Raw genomic sequence first — 27,807 nt, forward strand, 5'->3', positions numbered from 1 at the left:
GTGCATGTCCAATGCAAAGCACTTAGTGGCTCCACTAAAACAAAATGTTCTCTACGTTGAATCCTCCCTGCACGTGCTGCCGGCTGAGCCATGTTAATCAAGAGGAATAGTGTATCTAAAAGTCTGTTCCGGGAAGGCGTGCACCACATGGACCTGTCGTTTCAGGACGTTCCGTTTACGATCCTGAAAAGACATAATTCTCACTTTTAATTAATATTAAAAGCGTTTTGCAAACGTGCTTCTTTGTCGGATAGTGCACAGCAGCGCATTAAGTCCGGTGGCGGTGTTCCTATGGTGTTCCTGGTTAATGTAGGTCAAAGCAGTGACGGAAGGGTGTCCTCCGTTGAACCCGCGGTATTAATCCACATCGCAGTCCTGCAGATGGCGCGCACAGTCAACTGAGTGCCCCGGGTGCTTACCACGGTGCTCACACAACAATATCCGTATGGAGCCTTCCCAGCCTGAGAGATGGCGATTGTCTGAAGCAACACCTCTGTCTCCCCTGTACAGCTGGAGGGCTGTGAAAGCAGAGTTCAAGAGAGCAGCTTTTCAAAAATAGAGTTTTTTCACGGCCTGTGTAACGTGCAGCAGCACGGGGACGCAGGACGTGTTATCAGACGGGCTGCTCGAGCGTAACCTTAGATGACCTCTTTGTCAGTAAAAGCTTGTCTTTCAGGAGGCAGAGCTGCTTACACGGACCGTCCTCCAAGCCCGTGAACTACACACGGCTCCAACACGTGAATTGTACTATACATTGAAAGTATGTCTCAGACACAACCCTCAGCGTGGTTCATTATTCTGATCTGAACTACAGACAAGCGTGTACGCACACACGCACACCTGTCACTGTCTAGACAGGGAGGGGGCACTAAGGCGGTGGGTGAGGGGGGATCCCACATGACCCATTACTGCTTTATTCTATGCCAGCCAGAATATATCTCAAGGCGCTGGATAATGACAAAAAAAATCAACAACAACAAGAGAAAAAAGCAATCGCTCTACTAAATCTGATTGGCCGGCTGAACCGACACGAATTTTTTTCCCTGCTCGCAAACTCGAGGTCAGCTCGGGACGTTAAAAAATAAATAAATGAGAAAATAGAAATGCGTAGAAAGTAGAAGACACGGCACACAATCTAGCTTGTTGGTGTCGGAGATGATTGACGGCGCCGCCGACCAATGAGAGCGCGTGGCGCAGCTGGCTCACTGTACTGGCAGAGGCGGCGTCCAATGCAAAGTTCAGACGCATGATGGACACATAACTGACAATTCCCCTGTCCTTTTGATCCACACTGGGGATAGATTTGAGTTCATTCACAATTGTGAACGCTGATATGTCGAAGAGTTGGAGCCCACTCACTTATAAAAATAAATATATATATACAAATTAAATTAAAAGGGTGGGTTTAATGGGTGAAGTGAAAGCTCTCGCTGCGAACCTGTTCTAACCCTCATCCTTTACAGGTTTCGCTGCGCACCATGACTTCCATTTATAAAATTGCTGTTGCTGCTCAGACACGAGCAAACTTAAACACCTCGAGTAGGAGGAACACTACTACTACAACTACTATTACTATTAACTCCCACCACTTCCAGAGAGCCATAATGGAGCCGGCTCCACCGTCCCACTGTGCTCCCTGCGATTGGGGCACAATAATGTTGACGGATTTCTGATCCAACCCAAGACAGTGCACTGTTCTTCCAATAGCAGCTTTAAGTGAAAAGGCGTGCCTGCCTGCTTGAACACCCCTCCACCCCCCCTCCCCTCTCCTCCTCACCAGCACCACCACCACCACCACCACCACCACCCCTCAAAGTACTCGATGTATAGTTAAAAAATGGGAGGGCACACTTGAACCGAGCTGCTCTATGAAGGTAGGCTGCAGCGTGTGTTTATTGATGAGATGAAAAGAAGATGGAAGTGAGAAATGAAACAAAGTAAAGGAACATATTAAAAAAAACAAACTATACGCGCTTCGTCGGGGGAAAACAGGGGGAGCCGTGGAAACGCTGTCGCCACTTTTTGAACGAGCTTCGAAGTGCAGGTAAGAAATTGAGAAAAGTAGGAAAAGGGATGGGTCTTTACAATATCTATAGCGCTGTTATCACAGGGGAGAAATAAGAGCAATTTGCTGTACAAGAGCTTAAAACATGCTCGCTGACTTTACGCTGAAATGCATGAAATGCCTCTGACTTCCATGTAGTTGTGGCTGGCTTTACCAACCAAATATTAAGCTCTACATAATCGGAAACTTCATTCTTGAGAGGATCTCAGACATTCAATAAATGTGACGCCAGCCTACGAGATGAAGTGAAACGAGTCCCTCATGTTAAGGGGGCTCAGTTTTTTGTCTGCCAGAGGTTTTTGTTGTCCATTTCTATTCGACTACAAAAACGCGCTGCCCTGGCATGACGCAAGTTTCCCATCTGTCATTATTCTCGACATGCCCCTTTACCTTTAGCCCTTTACTTTCGGATTTGCCCGTGAGCCGGCCAGGGGGACACTTGAGAACAATACTGTGGTCAAAGTGTGTTCACAGGTCTGTTTCTCTCAATCAGCCAAAGCTCCAGCGATGCTCGCAGGGCTGCTTGTTCACATTTTACACACTGTGAGCCCGGAACAACTGTGGCAGCCGACGTGCGCATTTGGCTTTTAGGTCAGTTATTTGAATCGGAGGAAACGCGTTTCCTTATCGCAATTATCCACCAAAACACGCTCTCAGTAGAAACGCATTTCATAAATACATTTCAGTTTGCTGAACTTGCCGGAAAGATGGTTCCGACGTGTGAATTGTAGCAGCGGCTCGCACAGCGCTTATACTCAGACAGATGTCTAGCCTACATTTTTTATGAATTAATATCAATACGGCGTGGCATTTATGAGATGGGGTTACATTAAGATCTGCTCAGCAGGCGGAGAGACGGCGGCTGCTTAATATTGTGTCTGAAGGTAAAACAATGCTGCAGGGGTCAGTTTGGGAGATAAATCACAACTAGATCCAGTGGGACTCTGCTCTGGATTTCGGCGCCGCGTTTCTCCCAAAAAAAACGACTGATCACTTTAATGGTCGCAATCCGCTTTTTTTTTTTTTCTTTTTTTTTTTCCTTTTTTTTTTTTTTTTTTTTTTTTTTACTCACAGGATACAGTGTGTGAAAATGTTGCGATGTGAGGAGGATGTTTTTTGGCAAAGGGTGGCCTAGATATGGGGCCATGCTCTGGTGTAATTAAAGTTGCAAGAGACGCTTCCTGCGTGCCTTTTGAGACATTTTGTTGCAAAATATTCATGGGCAACTCGTGATTCCTTTGCTCTTGCTTATTAGACAGCTGCTACAACCGGCACTCCACCTCTTGGATAAAGTTAAAATACGTGTGTGTGTCCGGTGTTGGCGCAATAAAAAATTAATGGAGCAATGACTCCCCAAAATTCACTGAAAGGGCCGCGGTGAGTTGAGCCGGAGCAACATGTCAGTCTTGTTCTTCAGTGCTCAATCTATCCCGGCGAGTGAATGAGAGTGTGTGTGCGTGTGTGTGTGAGAGAGAGAGGGGGTTGCGTGCGTGCGTGCGTGTGTGTGTGGCAAACAGATGTTGTCCCAAAGCGCTTGGCTTTGTCAGATAAAGAGAGTAATACATCATGTACTTGTCTGTCAGAAGCGCCTCTGACACTTGGTACAATACAACACGTTCTGTGTGTGATGGGCACAGAAGTTGTGCGCAGGTAGAGAGCTTTCGTTAGTTGTGCCAGAGGTTGGTTCTGGTGTGGTCGCTGAAGAAAAGACGCGAGTAGACAGACAGAAGGAGGCCGGGTCCCGGGTCTGACTCTGGAGGAGGCTGCACGAGAGCGCAGCGCTGCGTCCAGCTTCCTCCAGCGCAGACACGGTCTGATGTGCACCTGTGTGTGTGTGTGTGTGTGTGTGTGTGTGTGTGTGTGTGTGTGTGTAGGTGTGTGTGTAGGTTTCTATCACATAATTGTTCCTTCATCCCCTTTTTCACTTTTGTTGTGATCACTTCCTCTCCCCTCGCCTTCATTCAGAATCTCTCTCTACAACGTAAACGGGCTGCAATCCTATAGGCTCGGTTATGTAATTGATGGCAGCTCTGGATGATTTGTTTTCTGAATGGACACATTTGGAGAACACAGAGCTGAGCGTGTGTAGCAGGAAAATGCAGCATTTCGCTTTGATGTAAGATTTCAGCCGGGCATAATTATAAATCTGTCCTATGAATCGGAGCATATTGATTGACAGGCTGCATGTGGGTGAGTAAAGTGAAAATTATATTGTCACAGTAGAGTGTGCTGGATGGAATACCCTTCATCTGAACAGAAACTCCACATAAACTTGATGTCTGTATTTTTGGACATTTTATTGTTTGATGAATTGGAGGGTGCTTGTCTTGTGTGAGCTCTCACCACGGCTTCATGTCAGAAACTCTCGTTTTATCAGCACAGAGGTGTACAGTAGCTGCTGAAAGAGAGACAGCCATTATGTGCCTTGGGGAGTGTTTGTAGTCCAGAGTATCAGGTGCCCAGTTTCATCTCAGCTAAGTCGCTAATCAGTATTTATATGTATATATTCCACATGTGCATTAATATTCACAGTGTTTGAGCCATCGCCATTTGCCCCGCTTTCTGTGTCACGGCTAAAACCCACCCATGACTAATGAATATTTAAGAGCATGTCTGCAGACCAAGGAAACTCATTATTGTATGAAGGAGACCCAGCAGATAAACTGTAGACCTGCTCATGAAGGCAAGGTGGGGGAGAAAGAGGTGTTCAGTTAATCCACACTCAGCAATCAATCCCAATTTTCTTGTGGCTTCACCATCCTTCACTCGTCCTCTGTAGCTTGTCACCCTCTCCTCACATTCAGCAATTTATTACTGACCAACAAACTGACGCAACATGTCCGTATCGTTCAATTCTGTCACGTTTTCAGGCTGATTTAGTCACCCTTGTACACATTTCTCCCGCCTGATTATTTGGGTTTACTCAAGTGAAAATGTGTAAGGATACCATGCTGCACTGTAATGAGTGCTGCTTTGGAAGAGACATGTAACCAAAAAAAAAAAGAAAAAGAAAAAAACAATCATCTCGTACTGTACATGCACACAGATGGCAGGTCAGTATTCCAAAAAATTTTAAGCGCACTGCTGCCCAAATCGACCAAATAGAGATATCTCGGTTGCCTCCGCAATGCCACATTTATGGTTGTTGTTACCCCCACACCATCTTCACCAGGATTTTACCAGGTAATACTGGTGGCCCATAACCTACATGATTAAATGTAAAAATACACATACATGTTGAACATTTTTTTTGGGTGGCTTATTGGACAGTATGTAGTGGCAAGAGGACAGGAGAGGTGGGAGAGAGCATGTAATATTGGTTATAGGGGGAACTCACCTCAGTCCACTGAATCATGCAGTCTGTTTAATTTTTCATCGTATATTGTTAAGTAAAATTTTAATTCTCAAGTTTTATTTTAATGTAAAATTTCAATTTAGAAAGTGTGAATTCAGTTGCAAATTTCAGCATGCACTGGCAATATAATATTAAAATTATATTTTGAAGCAAAAGTAAATTTAATTTTGGAATTTGTAATTCCAAGTCGGGTATTTTACCATCGTGTGACAAAAGACTTTAAAAAAAAAAAAAATGCACTTGAGTCCATCCTGGCACTTTGACTATCCCAGTTGAACATATTTGGCAGCCATTTTGGGAATGCAGTAGAGATCCATCGATATAACGAGCCACTTTGTGGATTGCATCCAGAATGTCACAGTGCTTGTTAACTGCTTGGCCTTTTTGTCTCAGACAGTGTTTATCCTTTCCCCCCCTTTTTTTTCTTCCTCTATAGTACTCGTTAAAAGAATATTCCCCCATGGAGCAAAACTAATCTTTGATGTGATTGCCAACTGAGACTGTTTGCAAGTGCACAACTTAAAGTTAATGGTTAAGTCTTATAATTAAATACAGGATAGCCTTTAAGCCTTTAATGGACTTCGAGATTAAAGATTTGTGTTTTTTGTGTGGAAAGATCGCATAAAGTTTCTCAACTGAAAGAATATTTTACAGCAATTGTAGATTTAATACAACACTGTGTCCCCAGTTACCATGGCAACCTTAAAAAACCTAAGATACCTCTAAATCTTTAGAAAAGTCCAACATTTTTTTTGTAATAAACGTTACATTATCTTAATATCTGTGGATTGAAAAATCCAAAAAAAAAAAGTGAAAAACCTGGATCTTTGTAAACTAAATAGTATTGGCAGGCTAGCTGCCTCCTGGCTAACTGGCTTGGATCCTTCTACCCACAAAGCACCTTTTTCACACATAACATGCTTCTCTTCACATGATATTATTTTTCTTTATTCTTGAAAATAATATTAACACAATTGCAAGACCTTTTGAGAATCTGTACAGTTTTGCCTTTGTAATTGAAGAGAGAATTTACCCTTCAGCTGCATTATGCAACACAAAAATGCTGTTACGATGAGTTACGGTGATTTCCTCCCAGCTATGAGGCGAGAATGGAAAATAATATGCGCTGTTTAATGGGAGGACAATTGTGTTTGTTGATGAGGCGACTGTCCTGCAATAAACTCCTGGTTTTTATTTTTATTTTATATAACCGGGATGTTATATATTATGCATTCATTATTTGATGATAGATAGACATGGCTCAGTTCATTCAGCAGGAATTTCTAAAATACTCTTATACAATTTCAAGTCAAAGCTCAATGACGTTCAGAGCATGCAGCATGTGGAGAACTGACAAAACCAAAAACTTTAAGGCATGTTTTTCACTTTTCAAAAGAGTTTTGTTTTGGAATCTCCCCTCCCTGCAAGTATCACAGGAATGCGTAATGAAAGCACACATTGAGACCGAATAAGTATTTGCGAATGTGCCATGCTGTTGTCAGGAAGCTTTTGTTCGGTTATAAAACTTTATAAAGTCTGTTGCAACACGGTTATTATCTTTATCTCTCACAGCTAAATACAACGTTGTTTTAAGATTGGCTGTTGAATATTTCCAAAATATATAAAAAATATACAATGAGAACAGTTCACCACATGCTTGTTTACATATACATTCCTTACAGCACCAGAATGAATTGTTTCAGTGTCCTTATTATAATTCTTTATGCTTTAATTATGCTCAAGATCCTTTTTGTCGTGTCAAGTAAAATCAAGTCTGTCTAATTGCCAGTTGTTTCACATTTGCTCTTGTTGTTTGTTACATGTACAGTATATATAGTGCAAACACAATCCAGTTGTGTGACTATGTGTTTCCACAACCTTTCTTCCTGCTTCTTTATATTTGCACTGCTGCTTTTAAAGCTGTTCATACAAATTCAGCTGTTTTACCACCCATATATCATGTGACAAAGACCAGAAGTGGTTTTAAGAATAGAAAAGATTTTTGCAAGTTAAAAGTGCAGCTTGTTGTAGTAAAGTATGCATGAATCCTGCATAAATCTTTTGTCTTTGTATGACAAAAAAACAAGCATCTAAACCTGATGAGTATTCTCCCTCTTTAAACACACACGGCAGGCCCAGGCATTCAACTGATGTGAAAAATGTATCCTGGATTCTAATAGCGAAGTTGTATGTTTGCCAAGGTGCATGTGTGTCCTCAGTTCACCCTGCTACCCATATGGTTTTCTACAAGTCATGGTGAGATCACTGCCTAGTTGAAGGGGGAAAAGTATCAAGAGGAAATGTTTAAAAAGTAGCAGGGTCTTCTTCAGTAACTTTTAAAACTATTTTACAGAGAATGGGAGCTGTGTATTCTCTGCTTCTATCTTGGCTTCAGGAAGACTTTTTAAGCCTCATGCCAGTAAACTGCACTCACAGCAGCCAAAATGTTAAGGCTGTGCACAGTCTTACTCAAGGTACATCGGTATGCAATTGCAATGGGTGAACTTAGGGGGAATTATTTACACAATAGTATTTGTGTTGTGGTTTTATCATGAAAGGAAGACCGTTTGGAACCTTCACGAACCTCCAGAGAGCCAAAACTGCTTTTTACTTTATTTTTTATTGAGTAAGACATTCGTTTATTGAAATACAGCTGCAAGAAATCATTGTCAGACATTTTGTCTTTTGAAAGAAATTCTTTTCCAAAGAATTTTTCTCTTCAAATTTTCATTTTTATCATGAAAATGAAAGGAATATCTGCTCTGATACTGTCTACATTGTTTATTGCCCTGAAAGTGACCTTGATAAAGACAGATTTCAAAATAGACTCATTGAAGAAGCTGGAAATCATTATTAATTTGGAAGCAAATATTTTATCATCTTCGACTAGTTGACAACAGTTGGTCTACGTGACAAAGGACACGCATGCATTACCTGTTCCACGACAAAGAGATGACAAAACAAAATCTCAGTTTTATCAAAGTTGCTGGGCTTGTTTTACAATAAGTTTGACATTTCTTAGTGATAAAAAAAAAATGTGGCAGTGTAGTGTCTGTGTGTTTCTTATACCTCCTGAGCTCTGAGTGACAGGACAGGATGGGACAGGACCAGATGCTTCCCTTTAAATATATGTGGGAAGGTGATAACGTAAAGGTCTCATGTCCAGGATAACAACTCATTAGCCCTGTAGTGTGCATCAGAGAATAGCTAAAGGAAGAGGCCCCACACCGAGGACTGACCAGTTCAGAGGTTCAGGGTTGATTCAACGTATACATTACTAGCAGGTCAACTTTAGATAACATCAACATAGTCATGCAACACATTCCCTTGAGAGATATTCTATAGAGGTGTTATGCAGACCCATTCTTTTCCAACAGGATAGAGGGGCTCTCGGTTCCCCAAAAGTGAACAATTAGAGGAAATAGGCGGGTATGAGCGAACGGACCCTAAAAAGGACCCGCACACCAAAGAACGGGGGTGAATTTTGGTTGATCTCCTAAGACTGAGGGTCCTAGAGGAGTTCTGATAGAGCAGAGGGCAAAGCATTTTGGGCATCACTTTGCCGAGATTTGAGAATACCAGGGAGTGGCCACACTCTGGTTCGGACGCTGGCTTGAGATCTGTTTCAATAAAGATTGCTCTATCATTCCACCCAGCTTTGCCTCTGCAGAATTCTTTTATCAACATACTACACGCTGACACCTTTGGAGGACGACAGCCCATACACTTCAGCAGCATCAACACCTGCATCACATTTTAACTACAGATGCAGTCCATGTGTTAGGCTCTTTGAGATATTAGTACACCACTATAATAGTTGTCAGTTGTGTCAGCAGCGGCTGAGCATTTTTTACTTAAGTAAGAACTTAGAATTAAATGCCTCATGGCAGCTGCTATGCAAACGAATATTAAGTTTATTTTCCTTTTATAATTCCCTTGAATAGGTGTACTGGCATGAATGCATTTTCGACTAAATGTCTTTTATGGCCTTTGACTGTAATCGCCTCTGCTGCTCACTAGTATCTCAATTCATTCATTCACTCAATCTTGTTTCTTTCTCACGCCTATTCAGGGTCAGTTCAACATGCATTTAGAGGAAGGGCAACACTCCGGGTAGGTCACCTGGCTAACACAGAGATAAACACAGAAACACACTCACAGAGGTAACAGGAGCTAGTCAATCAGGGTGTAATATTTGAATTTCTTAACATAAAAGCCTTAAAATAAAGAGCAAACCCTCCTCCACATCTCGTATGAACCATGACAGTACAAATTAACACATTTATGTTAAGACCTGCTGAAAATACTCACAGCCATGTGGCGTGGTTTTTATAGTAATGTCACCAGAAACAGCTGATGGGCTTAGGTTACACTCGAGGGCCTGTGAACTATAGATTGTTACCATCAAAGATAATAATTCTGCTATATTCAAACAGCCCACAACAATTCATGTGCATTAGCAAGGCCAAAAGGCCGGGTGATTACCATAAACAGAGCTGATGGGTGGTCATGTTAACTCTCCACTGTGTGCTGCTGTGAGTTGACTCTGTAGGGACTGTATGTACGTAGAACAGATCAGAGAAGTTGTACCATATAATTTAGCAGTGTAAAAACACTGTATATGTAGATATCAGCGGTGGTGGAATGTAACCAAGTACATTTATTTGAGTACTGTACTTAAGTACAAATTTTAGGTGCATGTACTATTTCAGAGTATTTCAGTTTCATGCTACTTTACACTTCTACTCCACTGCCATTCAGAGGGAAATATTGTACTTTGTACTCCACTACATTTATTTGTCAGCTTTAGTTACTAGTTACTTTACAAATTTAATTTTTGCAAACAAAACATATGAAGAGCTGATATAATCTGATGTTGTGTTGTAAATTAAACTACCCAACAGTGTCTACAAGTGCAGCTGAAATAATTAGTTGATTAATTTATTAGACCTTTGCCAGCAAATTAATTAAATATTTCATGCGTCGGGCTTTTCAAATGTAAGACTTTTCTTCTTTTACTTTTAATTATTTTAACTATCTTAATTTAATTCTAATCGTTTTGAGGTTTGGATCACAAAAGCATTGTGAAGGTGTCACTTTAACCACTTTAAGCGTTAGGTGTCAAATTAATGGTAATTGTGACGGCATTTCTTCAAACTTTTTTTTTTACAAACCAAAGAACCAGTCGATTATTTAAAGGTGCAATATGTAAGAATTTTAGTAAAAAAAACAAAAAAATCAACTAAAAGTATCAACAGTTTTGACGTTATGTCAAGCAGCGATATCGACCAGCTAGCCCACAGCCCAGCCTGTCCTGTCTCATAATACCTCTAGCTGCATGGCTAACTGAATTAACAAGCTAATGGCAACTACAGTTAGCAGCTGTTAGCAGTTACTCTTGGTGATATGCTGCCCCTTTTTTTGTATGAAGTATGAATTCAAGAGATGGACAATTTTTACATATTGCAGCGTTAAGAAAATCATGAGCAGATTAATCCATAATGAAAAATAGTCGTAGTTAGTTGCAGTTCTATTGCAAATAGTTAAAATTAGCTCCACCTTAAAGAAATACAACAGTGAAATGCTTTTCACACATTGATGCCTGAGTAATAATAATCTAATACTCTAATATATAACAGTGTAACAGTCACAGGAGACATTTTTCCTCTATTTTAATACTATGAGTACATTTTAAATGCAGGACTTGTACTTGTAATAACGTATTTTTACACTGTGGTATGTATTCTTTTTCTTAAGAAAAGGCTCTGAATTCTTCTCCCACCATTGGTTGTTAGTGGTAATATATAGTTAGGTGCACAGAACTTATAACGTGCAATACAACGAGTATAACCACACAGCACTTACTCCCTAGCTTGGTAGGTAAGAAGAAGAGGTTCTGCATATCTGCCTGCAACACTAATTCACAACAGAATGTTGCAGAACGAAGCACAAAACACAGCCTGTAATTTAAAAAGAAAAATCAGCTACCAGAGGTTTTAGTCTGAAAATATTTGTAACATGTGGACACACCTTTTGACTGAATCTCTCTTTCTGATGCAAGAACGAATTACACTAACACGTAATGAATGCTCTGACTTATTCAGTATTGATGCATGTGACTCATGGAGCTCATGAGCAGTGTTACAAATTGGAGTTTAAGTGAATTATTCTGACTTTTAAGGACTAATGAGGAACAGTGTCTTACAGTATTCTTTGGATATATTAGGTAGTTGTACACATAGACAACCTGCCCTATATTATCTGATACTTTCTATAGATTGCTGACCTCATATTTGTTTTCAATACATCTCAAATTCCATCATACCATCTAGTCTTCTTTTTCTTTACTAGACTATCACTGACACAATATTAAAACGGGAGAAATCTTGAGTTTCTGGCCTCTCTTTCATTTCTTGTGAAACTCTTGCTTAACAAGTTTGTCTTGCAACACAGTATTGTATGGATAAAGTTTCCCAATGTGGCTAGATTGCACGCCCACCTCCCCGTTGGATTAACAGAAAACCTCACCTATGTGCCAACTTTTGTTAATTTCAAACTGCAGTTTGGCTTAAGTCATTATGTCTAACTCATTTTGCTCCACTAGCCTGCTGACCTCTGGACCAGAGGTGCTTGCACTTGGTGAGAGCGTGTATAGGGCACTCATGTGGGCGACTGTGTTTCAGTGTGTCAGCGTTACACTTTTAGATGGGTCATATGTCAAATGAGATGATGAGACATATATAATCTGTATTTACAACACAACAGCTTGCCAAACTATAAATACACTAAAAAGTGCAACATTCATCAGGCTCAAAATAAGCACTGAATATTAACTCATCTGGATTTAATATCTCATCACATAATGAACAAAACCTGTGTGTGTTGAAGATATGATTACTTACCTGAATAATGACTCAGTTTTATCTCAGCACGATGGCATGTGTATTGTCGTTGCTGTAGTTACGGGCTGAAGAAATATGTTACATCATGAAACCTTTTTGCAAAGTCCATTTTCACCGTTTCCCTTTGTGTTGCTAACATGCAGCATGTTAACAGTTTTGCAGCACGTCGTTTTTTTGTAGCCCACTGAACCCTTTTAAAAAGCGAGCATTGAGCTTGCCAGATTCTGGGAGAGAGAGGCTAGCTTGCTGACCCCTGAAGCACAGACCGGCTAACAAAAAGTGCAGGGTTGTGCTGCACTGCTTAAAGCGCCCTTGTGCATTTGTGAAAGTTCAGCTCTGTGCCGGACCACATCGGCACTGTGCTCGTGCACCCTCGTGCAGTTGTTGCCGGAGCACATGGTGCTGAAGTTTTGAGGCTGCAAACAATCACATTCACAAATGGGGAAATAATGAAGTAAATGGACTGAGGACTGAATCATGTTTTGTTTTATAAAATGTGTAGAAAAAAATAACTGTAAATATTTTTATTTTGATTCCAGTTATCATTTGAATATCATGACCACCCTGCAATTATTCACTTACTTAAGACACGTTGCTGTTACAATCACACACAGACCACACATACACACGTTTATATATATATATGTATATATATATATATATATATATATATATATATATATAAATATACATATATATATATATATATATATATATATATATATATAGATATATATATATGTGTGTGTGTGTGTTTACTCTAACCCTATATGGTTGTATGTGAAACTCAGCTTGACATAAGGCCTGTGTGTCTGCTTTTAAATTCTGTACATGTGAGAGTGTGGCTTCACTCTCTTTGGTCTCTTTAGTGACAAACATAGTATACATTAACCCTAAACACAACCACAGGTTCTGCTGTTCTCTACACTATAAGAACTGCATACTTGTTAGCAGAGGTCCCACATTATCCTCTCGTAAGTCAGCACAAAGAATCTTTGTTCTGGTTTATCTCCCAAGGACATACAATCAGGAGGTTCTCTGTTTTCTTGCAGAGATATAAAGGTGATCCAGCCTCTCGGCACACTTGTTGAGGTCTTTCTTACTTATACACGCTGTCCACGCATGCAAACACAGACATACATACATACATATGCATGTTTGATATTTCTTGCCCAACAGAATGAATTATGTGCCCTTTATCATGATACACCAGTAATAGACAGAGAGCATCTTTGCAGGTTCATGAAGATCTTTCAGTGGCCCGTGAGGTCCTTTTTTGGAGAGGCAAAATGTCCTCGACACGTGTAGTAGCTGTAGAGAGGCAGTTGCTGTGGACACTTGTGCCTAAATGATAACTCTTGAATTTAGCATTATCTGCTTCGGGGGTTAGAGGTGTTTTGGAGACTGTCATATGAGTAGTCAGATGGTTCTTTTTGGTCAAATGCTCATTAACAAAAGCACAGTCATTTGCCAATTCTGAGAGATTCCTTTAAAGCCTCCTTTCCATCACCAAAGCGAGATACTGTCTTTTTCGTTTTAATGGCCTCCATCCAACAGTGGCTGTTTGTTGAAACTTCATAAAACACAGTTACTGATGGCTCTAATTCATGAGTGTTTGTGGAAAAAAAGTATATTAGGAGTAGATTATCCTCCCATCTGTAAAAGGACAATGGATGTGCTATGGATAACGGGTGGTGGTGGGTGTGTTTTTGACAGAAAATGATGAAGTTGAACAAGCTGTCCTGTCAAAAACACACTTTAACTGTCCTTTACTTGTGTGTGATGGTATTGTGGTGTGTATTGTCATTTGTTTGCCTGAGGAATTTATTTGAAAGCCGCACATCCTGTCACACTTGAATGGCTTTCTGTTGGACTGAATGTCTTATCACGGCGATCTGCTGTGCTATTTCAGACATTTTAGCGGCAGTGGGACTTAACATGAAGGGTGAGATTAAATTTAGGGCGACTATAAAGAGTTAATAACAGTTCTGGCTAGTGTGTGATGTACAGAAATCCGTGGAGTTTTCCGTGAATTTTAATTGAGCATGGCCATAACGTTACACTGGTGCTTTGCAATTACTTGTTGACGCTTTGACCAAACAAGAGAGTACTCACAATAGGAAAAAATGAGTGTTGTTGTGATTTTAAATGCTGCTTTTGCACTGTTTGAATATTTTTAAACTCTCCCTGGTGGCGGGCTTGAAATCGAAGCTGTAGTTGTGAAGGAGGAAGGAATCACTCGTCCTACGTCTGTGCTGTAGGTGAAGAGCCAGTTCAAAGTTCAGGAAATATGTCGTAATTGTAAGGAAAACACTTTGATCAAATGTAATTCATACATGTTATAATGATCGTCAGACATTTAGACAGAGATATTTCATTGGTGGTGTCGTATTAACACCATGCAGTTTCACTCAAGGAGAGAAGGAAAAATGGGAAAAAAAAATGTTGGCTCAACTCGGCAACAGCCTACGTGTGCTTGTTGATGATTTTCAGTGGCTGCCATAAAGGCAAATCAATTAAATCTTGAGATTGTGAGGTGTTTTTTCCGCCGCCTCGCCTGAAGTGCATGTGATTTAGGTGCATTAGTTACCTCACCTGTTAATTGCTTCGTAGACGAACACTCAAATGTAATAAGAGACATGGCGCTCCATATTGCTCCAATCCAATCAGCCGACACAACGTTGCTGGGTGGGGATGAATATTCAGTTACCTAAAAGAATAATTTTTAATTGTGCCTATCAAAGGGAAACGCAACACAATGGCATTAGCTGTGGCTTAATTTAATTTTCTTTAACCAAAAAAAAAAAGTTTATGAGTGATTGCAGTGAGTTGTAGCTGTATATTGCTTTGTCAGAGGAGTGACATGAACGTCTTTATCAAACACACCCTCAGTTATCAGCTCGGATCAGAACACTTTGTCACCTCAAATCGCACACTACACATTGACATCATGTACTATTCTACATTAGATCACATAATCCAAACCATACTATTGAAGCATGATTTTTGCTAGTTTACATGCTAATGCACTTGGGCTGAGAAGGATGATTGAAATTAATAATTACAATGTTAGACAGTGATTGTTAAGCAGTGGTAGGGGTTTCAAACAAACTCATAAATTACTATTAATTAGGTGTAGCACAAAAACACTCTTGATAAGTGCGTGGAGACGCTGTGCGCACATGCATGGACACGAGCTTCTCACAATGCCCCGTGGCCCTTTTGTCTCTGGATTTAAATGTACCAAGGGCCTTGAATGTATGCTTGTAGTGTGTGTTGTAAGCAGTATTTGCATATTCAAGATGTATATTATTCACATGGCTGATGCTGCTCCTTTCATAAGCACGCCTCTTATGTCTGTTCTCAACCCCCATCCCCCATCCTCACTATTTTACCCCCCCTCCAACCCCCCCTTGATTAACTAATGTCCAATTCGATGCAGCGTATTTCATCAGCTTGTCACCTAATACAGGCAGCTGATTAACCTGGAGTCTGGCTGGTGAAGTTGCAACCCCTCGCCTCCCTCGTCTTCATTTTTTCTTTTTCTTTTTTTTTTTGCCCCCCCCTTCTCTCTTCCCCCCGCCCTCCTCCCCCTCCTCCCCAGTCTTTGTTGTGGCGGCAGCAGCAGAGCATGCATTGCATTGGCGGTCTGAAGCATTGTGTCTGATTTCCAGCAGACAAACTGACCTCTGGGGATTTATTGACAGCAAACTCCACAGAGGCAGACACAGAGCTGGGAGCATGGAGAGGCAGCCGGAGAGGGGCGGGAGGGTGTTGGGGAAGGCTCGTATAGGGAGGGAGGACGGGGAGGAGGGAGGGAGGGAGGGAGGGAGGGTGCAGAGACAGACAGAGAGACAGACAGATGGAAGAAAAGACGGCGGTGGGAGAGTTTCGACGTGATGAAACAGGAAGCAGGTAGAGAGAGACGCAGGGAGAAAAAGGGATCAATACGAGGAGGGAGAATACACACCCCGAATTTAGTTTGATTCTTTAAAAAAAAATGTTTTTTGGTGGAGCGTTAGGAAGCAAAAGAAAATGGCCGCCTCCTACAAGGATCTAATTAATTTTGAAGGATCATCAGCCCCTTTAGTCCAAGGCAGGGTACAGGAGGGAGGGAGGGGAGGGGAGGGAGGGAGACAGACCCCTGGGCTGATTAGAATTCACTGCAGGTAGGCACTGGCTGCTGCTCACCCACTGTGTCACGGCTAAAATGGAATCACTGTTGTGAGTGGCAGTCTGGGCAACTGAAGCCTGCTTCCCTTGGCCCTGCTCCTTTGTTGCCAGCGTTCACCTCACTTTACCCCCTTAGGCAGGTGGATTTACATGTCTGGATGGGCGAGGGGAAGCCAGAGAGAGGGAACATATATGTGTTTGCATTGTCTAACAGTAGCTATGAAAAGAAAGGGCCTGTGGCATTAGAATACAGTTGAAGCTAACTCCTCCTGGAAAGGAAAAAAGGTCAAATATTTGCTGCTAATGAATTCAAGCATTTTGGCAAATGAATGTGTGCAGTATATTAAAGAAAAGGCTTTAAATGTAAGACTTTTTATGTTGGTTTTCACTTTGAGTAAGTCCATTTTGATTTATTTCAGTGCCAGCTTTAGGTTAGGCCAAGAATTACACTTACAGTAGGGTTAATGGTTTGGGTTTGAGTTATGTATTAGAACAGGGGTTATTTAGGGCGATATAAACTACTGTTTGGTTGGTTTGGTTTACACCTAAGGTTTGATAAAAAGAAAAAAGTTTTATTTTAGATTAAAGGGTTAAGGATTTTCACTCTATTTTTTTATTTTCAAATCTATTTTTTGTCCTGACCAAGACGGAAGAACAAACCAGCGTGTGTGTGTGTGTGTGTGTGCATTTTTAGGTGCCAAAGAATGATCCGCCTCAGTATCGAGTAATCACCCTCTGCTGCTTAACGCGCTGTTACTTGTCTATATCTAATCATCAAATGTGTTAGTTGACGAGGACATCTCAAGAAAACAAGCACACGTCTGGCTGCCTGCAGTACTTCTCAAAGTGGGGCCTGTGGACACAAAGCTATTTCAGTTCCTACACTTTAACTATAGATAAAATCCTGTTTGACCCTTATTGAGGCATATTTATGGGCTAATGTGTACCTTGAGTTTGTGGGGAAAAAAATGTAGAGGTCACTTGCTTTAAAATCACATGGTTTTCATGAGTAGATTTTACCTCAGTGCCTCAAAGCGTAATTTGTGTTCCTTGGAAGAGCTTAAGATTCGTAAAAAGAATAATATGTGTCAACACAAACGTGCAGGACTGGTCAAATCCTGGCCCGTTCCTTTCATTCAGCAGCACACTGTACTTACTGGCATTTTACAGGGAGCACTTGATGTTCGTGTTGTAGCCAACGTGACAGCCACTCAACGTTTTTTTTAATTTTTTTTTATTCCATTTCCAAAAAAATTGTGTCAGATCACACTTGCAATTATGTTCCAAACTCCAATTAATGATAAATATTCACATCCCGACACACACAGTCATTTCCAGATACTTTGTAAAGCTTTATTGGATGAAATGTGTGAAGGCAGTTTGACCAGTGTGGGAATAGTAGGAGAGAAATTGTAAATTCTTTCAAGTCTGCCTGACCTTAAATGATATCGTGACTCTAATGTAGTTGGTTTTACATAATTTTATTTCCAGTTTCAAAGTCAAACTTCTGCATGTGTGTGTGTGTAGTGTGAGAGCAATAGTGTGAGGCTCTCTTAGCGTCATCAAACCAGCTCATCACATGCTTAATGTTGTTGAATGCCTTTCTTGTTTTTTTCAATGAATGCCTTGTGTGTCTAATATTGGACTCTTTTCTATTCTTACAACTTCCAGTGTCCACTCGACATCTGTCTTGGATATTGTCTTGTTTGAATTGTGGATTTGAAAATGAAAAAGAGCACACACATGTCACTACACACTCGTACACACACACACACACACACACTTTGAAGCATGTGTGACAGCGGCCTTTCCTAAAATATTAAATCTGAGTAATTGTATGAGGAATTTCGATCGTTTTTCTTTGGAAGGGTGTGGTTTTGTTGCCCATCGGCTCAGAAAACTGCTGAGAGAAGAACTGGCTCTTGTACCAATATTATATCCAGTCTTGATTTGTAATTGGCAGTCACGTGTGTGCAGGAGCGTCCTGTCATCTTCCCTTGAAAACTCTTTCACACATCTGTTGCAGCGTGTCGGTGGAAGATTTTTGTGTTAACTGTGGCTCCAGGTTCATTAAGGGAGTGGCAATATCGACGAGGCATTTAAGATTTGTCTTTGTCTTTTCTCTCTCCCCCCCACCACCCTCCTTCTTCTCCTCCTCCAAAATACTGTGGCAGAGCAACACATGATTTGGACAGAGAGGACTGACAGGCTTGCCTAGCACCTGGCCTCTGATCAGCCATCTCCACCAGCAAACTGAAGCTTGACCCGCACTTCATCACCAGCCACACAAGCATCTTCGGAACAAAACGTCATCTAACTGTGAGTACCGGACTGCTTCAATTTGTGTTTCGTTTTTTTTCGTGCAAGTTTGAAATAAGCGTTCCTACTTTGTGCCAACACTATTGCACTGCTTCTGTAGTAGATTTTAGCTAAATTAATTAAGATAAACAAGTCTGGTCCTGTCAGATATGGTTTTGTTGTTACTACATTCTTAAATATGTCTATCCAGTTCTATTTCTGTTACAAAGAAATTTCTCTACATGTTTTTTCACATATACAGAAGTTAAGTTATGTGTTCATTCTGCTATTTCATCACCATTTGGTAAATATATTAGTCATTCATTGACAGACATAGTGTAAAAGAATTATCTGTCAATTTTTGACAAGGATTTGTATAGTTTCCAGGATCAAAACAAGGACAGTTATACTGGGAAGTGTTGAGTTTAATAATCAATCAAATAAGGTTGAGTGCTTTACTTTAATTATACATACACAGGTAAAAGAAATTAATTCTGCAGTAATAATCAAAACCCACAATTTGTACAATTCTTCCTCTTGCTCCCCATCTAATTTCCATGCACATTTGACTTTCTTTAAACGCCTAACTGGGACGAAAAGCATCTTAAGTTATCTTACACACTGATCAGCCGGGTCACATCTAGTGTATTCCAAGGATAGTTAGGAAGCGCCATCAAAGTGAACACATGGCTAACAAAAGAGGCCTGTTGTCCTCTAAGCCCAGTGCACCACCTAATGGTGGTTGGAGGAACTTCAGGAACACACAGTGAAAGAGGGGCAAGTTGTGATAATTAGATGGGAACCATCTTAATTGTCCTTTGCCATGGCGATGGGCGATTTTTAACACCACAATGCAGAGGACAAATTTAGTTTGGATGGTGGAATTATTTGATTCTCGTCCTAATATTATGAGACTGCACTGAGGAAAAAAATTACCATGTCTGTATTACTGCTTGAGAAATCTCCAATCAACACTGTCTGTTTATAATAAGCATCAATATAACTTATAATTAATTTTAACTGATTGTAGTACTGGAGCATGGTTGTGTTTTTTAAAATACAGCAAAAGACAATTTCCTTTTTGTGATGCTTTCACTCAAGGTTATTCATTTACGTAGTGTATATTTCTTTATTAAAGTATACTGTCTTATTACTCCTATTAAGGGTTGCTTGATTATTACTGAAACTGCAATATGGCTGAGTGCATTATCCAAATCACAGAAGCATGCCATTTTTTGATAAAGGTAAAATGTGAGACAAAACGGCATCATGTTGCAGTACTGTAGTGCTGCAGAGATCTCATGGCCTACATATCTTGTTCTCCCGATGTAAGAAAACATGTTTCCAAACATTTGTCATCATGATTTGAATAGTTTTTTCAGTGAAAATAATAATTGTGGTGCAAAAATGATTATTCCCACTATTTATGAATCATATTGCAGTCTAAATATCTGTCAAAATATTTTTTTTATACCATATTAAGGCGTCCTACTCCTATTATGTCAGTTATAATGTAAACCAACAGTGTAAATATATTGTTGTTGTGAAATCATACAAAAATGTAGTTTCTTGAAATTGATCGTTTGAAGCAGACCAGTGTGTTTAATCCAGTTGGATAATATGTGTGTTGGAGCTTCTAAATCAGGTGTGTTGCTTCCTGCTTGCAGGTGACATCAGTTGCAAGGGGATGACCGAGCGCATTCATAACATCAATCTCCACAACTTCAGCAATTCTGTACTTGAGACCCTCAATGAGCAGCGCAACCGTGGGCACTTCTGTGACGTGACTGTTCGGATCCATGGAAGTATGCTGCGAGCTCACCGGTGCGTGCTGGCTGCTGGAAGCCCATTCTTTCAGGACAAGCTGCTCTTGGGCTACAGCGACATTGAGATCCCTTCTGTGGTCTCAGTGCAATCCATCCAAAAGCTGATTGACTTTATGTACAGTGGGATTCTGCGGGTATCTCAGTCAGAGGCCCTGCAGATCCTTACTGCTGCCAGCATCCTACAGATCAAGACCGTCATTGATGAGTGCACCCGCATCGTGTCCCAGAATGTGGGCCTGGCCGGGCCGGGGGGATTCCCTGTTATACCAGGAGACTCTGGTCAGGAAACACCCCGCGGCACACCAGAGTCTGGCACCTCTGGGCCCAGCAGTGACGCAGAGTCAGGTTATATGCAAGCAACATCACAGCAAAACATGGATCGTGCATACACATCACTGTACTCCTACCCTGGCCTCTCTCTGCAGAACGGCACCCGCGAGCGCGGCCCCCTGTACATTAACCCTCTGACGTCAAATTACGATCCGGCTCTTGGCATTCAGAAGGAAAACCAGTCTCAAGATCCGCCCTGGATGAACCGCATCCAGGAGAGGTCGCAGCAGGTCGATCGCTTCATCTCCACAGCAGAGTCCACCCACTGCCGCAAGCAACCCCGACCGTCACGCATACATACAGGAGGGATGCACATAAAGCAGGAGGCCGAAGATGAGTTCAGCTGCTACGATACTTTGGTGGACTGCCAAGATGACACCGACCATACTGAGGGTGTAGAGAGTGAATCCAAGGTTGAAAGTTTTGACTCAGGGGTGAGCTCCTCCATTAGTACTGAGCCAGATGCTATGGAGCAGCAGCCGTACCTGGGCTTCGGACGAGACGTGGGCGGGGACGGGCAGCATGGCGACGGAGGTCCAGTGCATATAGAGGTCAATGACTCGTCCCCGGAGCAAGTGCAAGATACAGAGGACGGGGACACATCCCACAGCACTAGTGACAGTAGCATGATGCAGCCCCTGCCAAACTCAGTCATGTCCCAGTCCCTGCCAAGTGCCCCGCACTACATGCGCCAGGCAGAATCACACACCAGCAATTTGAGGATGCCGATCACCGTGACCAGCAATTCCCAAGTGATGGGCACTGCTGGAAGCACCTTCCTGCCCACACTCTTTCCTACACAGCCGGCAAGAGACAACAAGCCTTTATTTTACCTTCCTGGCCAGCAGCAGCCCCAGTTTGTGGCAGTGCCGCCCCCTGCAATGCCATCATTCCCGAACCCCATGTCGGTACAGCAAGCGCCAGCTCAGCAGCAACAGGGTGGAGGAGGAATTGGTCCAGGGGAAAAGAAGCCCTATGAATGCACTCTCTGCAGTAAAACCTTTACTGCTAAACAGAACTACGTCAAACACATGTTTGTCCATACTGGTAAGTCAAAACGCCTTATTTGTAGTGAAGTTTTTTTTTAAGTCAGTTAGAGCTGCAACGATAAGTCGATGAAAAGAAAATGAATTATCTATTTTGATAATCGATTCATTTGCTGGTTCCTGCTTCTTGAATGTCAGAATTTGCTGCCTTTTTGTCATTTATGATTGGAAATGAAAAGTCTTTGAGTTTTGCAGTTTGCAGATGTCACTGTGGGCTCTGTGAAATCGTGATGAAACAACTTCTTCACAATTTCTTGACATTTTATGAACTAAATAATTAATTGATTAATTGAGAAAGTTATCAGCAGATTCATCGACAATGAATAGTCATTTGTTGCAGCTGTAAACCAGCCAGCCATGTTAAAAATGTTTCTTAATCACAATACAAAAAGCAATGTGAGACAAAAGGATATTCATTTTCATTAATGCCGTTATTGTACATTAATAGCTGTATCCCTTTAACACGCTCCATATGTGTGTACCCAGGGTTCGATGTTGTAGTTTGCTCCCTCTAAGAAAGTGACACATTTAGGTTTAAAACTTAAAAAGTTTTTTAATTTAAGTTTACACAACACACATTGTCACATAGTCCCTTTCCCCATGTTTTCCATTGGCCTGCCCCCCATGGTTAGATTAGATGAGGTGTCACAGAGATGACTGGTTGAGGTGCGAGGTTGAAAACAGAAGGTTAAGTCTTTGATATCTAAAAAATAGTTTAACTTTTTCTTTGTTAAATTGAAGTGGCGGTAGATTCAATCAGTGCCCATCTTGATCTTTTCCTTTTAGCCCAAATTAGCACTTAAATTAACAAATACTACAGTAAGAAGATTGGTGCATAAAACACACACTGTAGTGTATAGCGTTGGTATGTTTGCTGTGTTTTGATACTGGTGGCCTCAAAGTGTGCTTTCATTCGGTCTCAGTTGGTGAGCATCTTTGTTATCATTTGTATCTTGACTTACAATGATTGTTCATTCAGCACATTATTACACCGTGCACTGCTTTCTCCTAGCACTGACAGCCTTATCAATCTGTAGAAATCATCATCACAGACAGAAAGAATTAGATATCTTATAATTAGATGATCTCATAAAAACTGCCTACTCATATATCCATTATTATTCATTAGATTCCACCGCTCGTGAATGCTATTTCAAACCCAATCTTACTCACACGAATGTGCCGAGCGGAGCGATGACATATTGAGAGGGAGACTGATCGATCAATCACGTGGACGAGATCTGTACATCCCACGGCAGCTAATGATGGATTACATTTACTCAATCTTGTAAAAAATATTATTCAAAAACTAACAGAGATTCAGTATGATTGAAATATTTCATTTTTAAAAAAGGTAACCAAGAAGCAAATGTAACAAATTACACCTCAGAACCTCCAATCTCAACAGTCTTTACTATAGAATGCAAATTCCTAAAAATATGGATTTGTACTTTACACACTTCAACTAGCAAAAAGACGATGAACACAACAGTACTCATGCATGATACAGACATGCAGTAGAGGTAATGTGTCACTGGCTGCAATCAACAGACAGCTTTTCAATTGTGTGAGTCACTACTACTGCGACTTGGAAGCGCAGGAGAGTAAATTAATAAATGTGATTATCTGTAACTGACCCTGATTGCTGACCATCCAGTGGGGCAGGTCAGGCCAAAAAACAAAACAAAACAAGAAAATGGGGGAAATTGAATTACTGGCGTCAAACAATCAAAGCAGGTAGCTCCACGTTAATTAATTTACTCAGTGCAGCAGCAGCAAACAGATACACAGGACTTCATTAACTTGTATGATGCAACCCGCCCATACACAGTGTTGTCAGTATCTCCGTCCACCTGTTAGTGTGACTTAATTATTAATATGTTAATATTTTACGTCCCGTAATGTCAGCAGAGACAATTATGTAAAATGAGCCCGTATCTCAAACTGAAAAAATAGGGAACAGATTCATAAATAATTTGTTTCTTGATCGTATGAGAATTAACATTAGTATGTGTTTTTCCCATATTTTCTTGTAGCTCTACCTCTCTGTGTCTGCACATTCATTACTGAATTTTCATAAAAAATCAATTGTACAGTTTTGTAATAACTGCTGCATTATAGGAAAGCTTTTCTCACAAAGCACACAGCATCAAAACAAAAGTTATACAGGTTTGAATAATTCTAGCCTGAGGTATGTTCCTGTACTGGAAAAGTAACATCTCTGGCTTCGGGCATCTACTGTTGCTGCACAAGTTTTTCTATATTTTGTACACCTAATCCTCAAAATATGTCTCTTCTTTTTTTTCCCCTTAATGCTTTTGTCTTGCATGTACATCCAGGTGAGAAGCCTCATCAGTGCAGCATCTGCTGGCGCTCGTTCTCCCTGAAGGATTACTTAATCAAACACATGGTGACACACACAGGGGTGCGGGCCTACCAGTGCAGCATCTGCAACAAGCGCTTCACCCAGAAGAGCTCTCTCAATGTCCACATGCGGCTGCACCGTGGAGAGAAGTCCTATGAGTGCTACATCTGCAAGAAGAAGTTCTCACACAAGACCCTGCTGGAGAGGCACATGGCCCTGCACAGCACAGGCAGCGCCATCACAGGCCTGTCGGGGAGCGCAGGTACCCCAGGCCCGGTTTCCATCCCCATCCCGATGGCTGTCCCCGAGCCTGGTGCTGGAGTGGTGGCCCTCGCCATGCCAGTGAGTGGAGGTGCTGGAGTAGGGGCTGGGGTTGGAACAGGAGTGGGTGTAGCCGCAGAAGCGAGCTGCCAAGAAGGGACCACCTACGTGTGCTCCGTCTGCCCTGCCAAGTTCGACCAAATGGAGCACTTCAATGACCACATGCGAATGCATGTCTCCGATGGATAAGTACTAATAGATAAACTTCTTTCAAAAAGAATGACAAATAAAATGGCACTAGATTTTCCTTTTCTTGTTTTGAGGTATGAAGAGTAATGAGTATAGACACTGGCACATTAAGTTTCCCAAAAAAAAAAAGATTTTTTTGTTTTTCTGTTATTCTAAAAGAAAAAAAAGATGGTGGCCTTAAGGCTTAGTAGTTTGATATTGATCTACTGGATGGATCCTAACTACAGGCCTCTAAATGTATGCTTTCCTAAAATACTGATTTATGTGTTGAACACTACCGAAAGGCCTACGAAAGAAACACATACACACAAACACACCTTTAGTGTAGATACGTCTGGATGAATATACACGTGCATATATGTTTGAGCGTTTGTGTATTTGCATGTGTCTGTCTGTCTGTCTGTCTGTGTGTGTGTGTGCGTGCGTGCGTGTGTGTGTGTGCGTGTGTGTGTGTGTGTGTGTGTGTGTGTGTGTGTGTGTGTGTGTGTGTGTGTGTGTACAATGCCATGAACCATAAATCATGGCAGTTGTGAACCCATACTGACCAGTTTGGAAACTATAGATGTCCAAGCTTACTGTGGTATAATTTACAACAACAATAACAAAAAAATCATCTGGGGTTGGGCTACAGATTCCCTCTAAAAATACTGATGGTCACAAGATTGCCTTCTTATGTAAAATAAAAAAAAAGGAGAGTAGTTAATTTGACAGTGGGTTTTATTTATTCCTATGGTATTAAGGGATTATAATGCAGCTGTTGTCAAGGTACCAATTTCAACCATTTTATTGAAATGTAACTTCCTGTCAGTGGTGATGGGGGCAAATATTTCTCATTATTATGTTTTGTAATTGTTGTCCATGCATTCTGATGGTTACGTTTACTAAATTAAGGGTGTGTTGACGAGACAGTATTTGAGCAAAAATATGTTTCTTTTTTTCTGAAGTTTGGAGTTTAACTCATTTGCATACACTGCCACTAATATCTTTAAAGACTGTTAAGGCTAGTAGACCTCTTCCATTTCAAAACACAAGAAAAAAAGAAAGATTCTTTTGCTGATGGTTTGTTTTTAGCCTTTGACATTCACAGTTCTGGCAGGCTGGCATATGCGACTAAACTCTCTCCTTCATAATTGCTGCTCCTCAACTTGCACCTGACTGTTATGGGATGTAGATTAAAAACAAGGATTTGTCACTTTAACAATTGTTTTTATCGAGTAACCTACATGGTTTTAATTTGATGATCCAAGTGTAATATTTGGGGTGGGGGTGGGGGGTGGGGGGGTAGGATAGTTGTTGATTGGAACAGTGTTAAAGAGGGAGGGATTTAATTTGATCAAATGGGAAATAAATGCCATCCTCATCCTAGAACCCTTGTATAACCACTTCAATACTATTGCAAAGCTATTTCAGCAAGTGAGAGCTAAATGCATTACTCTGAATGTATTGGCTCTCCCTGAAGGCTCAAATGGCTTGCAACGTTTTGGAAGAAAATACAGTGTCAAAGCAAAACAAGTAGCTCCATTGAAATCACTCTGTTTGGTGATATACCACAAGTTGCAGACGGACGTTCTAGACAATAGTATACATTCCTGATTTTTCTAAAAACCTAGACACAGCATGTACAGAATCGATTTGGAAGCTAGTGTGCGCAAGTTGTCATCCATGCATCACATTACTTAAGGCTCATTTCTGATATTTGAATTGTTTTGTAATTGCTTTTTACTCGAAATAGGACACACACACACACACATGCAACTGCCTGCAACTGCAATCTGAAGGATTTGCTCATTTGTGTGAGCAAACACTTTCGTAGTTGTATTGTTAAAAGAATAACTGCGTGCAGCGGTCTTACACAGACCCGCTGCAGATTCAAAAAAAACAAAAACAAAGTGCTACTTTGCACATTTTCTTAAAATGCCTGTGCTTAATATTTAATCATTTTCCTTAAATGAACTTCTATGATTTTCTTTTATTCAATTTCAAAGGAAAAAAAAAAACATTTTTTTAAATCTTGATAAGTGGACTGCATTATTTTCTTGCATATATGTTGCACTGCTTAAACCAATAAGTGCACTACTGTTAACAGAGATATTATAGTTTTAGAAAAGAGGATTTTTTTTTTAAATCTAACATTTGGTTGTAGAGTTCACATGTAATAGAATAGCTTTGTTTCAATTTATTCATTAGGTAATTCAGCGGTTCTTGGCTTTTGTTATTGCTTGCAGTTACCTACAGTATATACTCGTGCCGTGTTAATGCAAGCATTTATTTTTATTTAAATATGTACCATTACGTGTGCTCATCTACGTTTTAACCTTTGAATTCATTCTTTTATGGAGTCAGCTCCCTATAACAGTTATTCAAACGCATTTCTTTACAAACAGACAGAATTTTTCCTGCAAGAACATCCAAGCCAAACAACATTAACAGTGAAACAACAGTGAAACAGTAATAATAAACACAACTCCCGTCCAACTCCGTTGGCGGAGCTAATAATAATAACTATTATTATATTATGAATAATAATAATAATACATTTATAATGTGTGTGTGTGTAACATAAATGATATGTGTGTCCTAGAACAACTTTTCTGTGGGTTTAAAGGTGTTGGGAGGTGATGGAATGCAGCTTCTTTGATATCTGTCTGTCAGTTGTACACAGTTGTGTCCCTTCCTTAGTGTTCGTATGTCTGTGAGTGTCTGTGTGTGGTATATAGCCTAATCAAACTGTTGATAAGTGGAATATCTGAACTGTAGGGCTTCCTTAGCAATATGCAACGCAGGTACTATGAGAAGCAGCTCTCCAAACCTTTTGGGCTGATGTGGCACCTGTAACGTAACTTGTTCTGAGATTTGATTAAAGCCGGGGTCAAGTGCTGTTGACCTCATCGTACCCGTTTGGAGGAGTTGTGTCCAGCATTTTGATGCTAAACTTTG

General features: G+C 40.8%; 1 protein-coding gene across 1 annotated transcript; it reads left to right on the top strand.

The window, feature by feature from the left end:
* Window positions 1-1,812: 1,812 nt before the first annotated feature.
* Window positions 1,813-26,851, top strand: zbtb20 (zinc finger and BTB domain containing 20). The gene is made up of 4 exons (XM_073478753.1): window positions 1,813-2,044; window positions 18,670-18,814; window positions 20,461-21,996; window positions 24,335-26,851. Exons 3-4 carry the CDS (start codon window positions 20,481-20,483, stop codon window positions 24,868-24,870), a joined length of 2,052 nt encoding a protein of 683 aa, XP_073334854.1. The 5' UTR covers window positions 1,813-2,044; window positions 18,670-18,814; window positions 20,461-20,480; the 3' UTR covers window positions 24,871-26,851.
* Window positions 26,852-27,807: the final 956 nt, after the last annotated feature.

Source organism: Pagrus major, chromosome 13 (genome assembly GCF_040436345.1).
Source record: "Pagrus major chromosome 13, Pma_NU_1.0".
Taxonomy (NCBI): domain Eukaryota; kingdom Metazoa; phylum Chordata; class Actinopteri; order Spariformes; family Sparidae; genus Pagrus; species Pagrus major.

Excerpts from the sequence above, each read along its gene's own strand:
- zbtb20 (XM_073478753.1), top strand. The coding sequence starts at position 20,481 with ATGACCGAGCGCATTCATAACATCAATCTCCACAACTTCAGCAATTCT. Across the intron at positions 21,997-24,334 it reads ACACATGTTTGTCCATACTG|GTGAGAAGCCTCATCAGTGC; the intron begins GTAAGTCAAAAC and ends ATGTACATCCAG.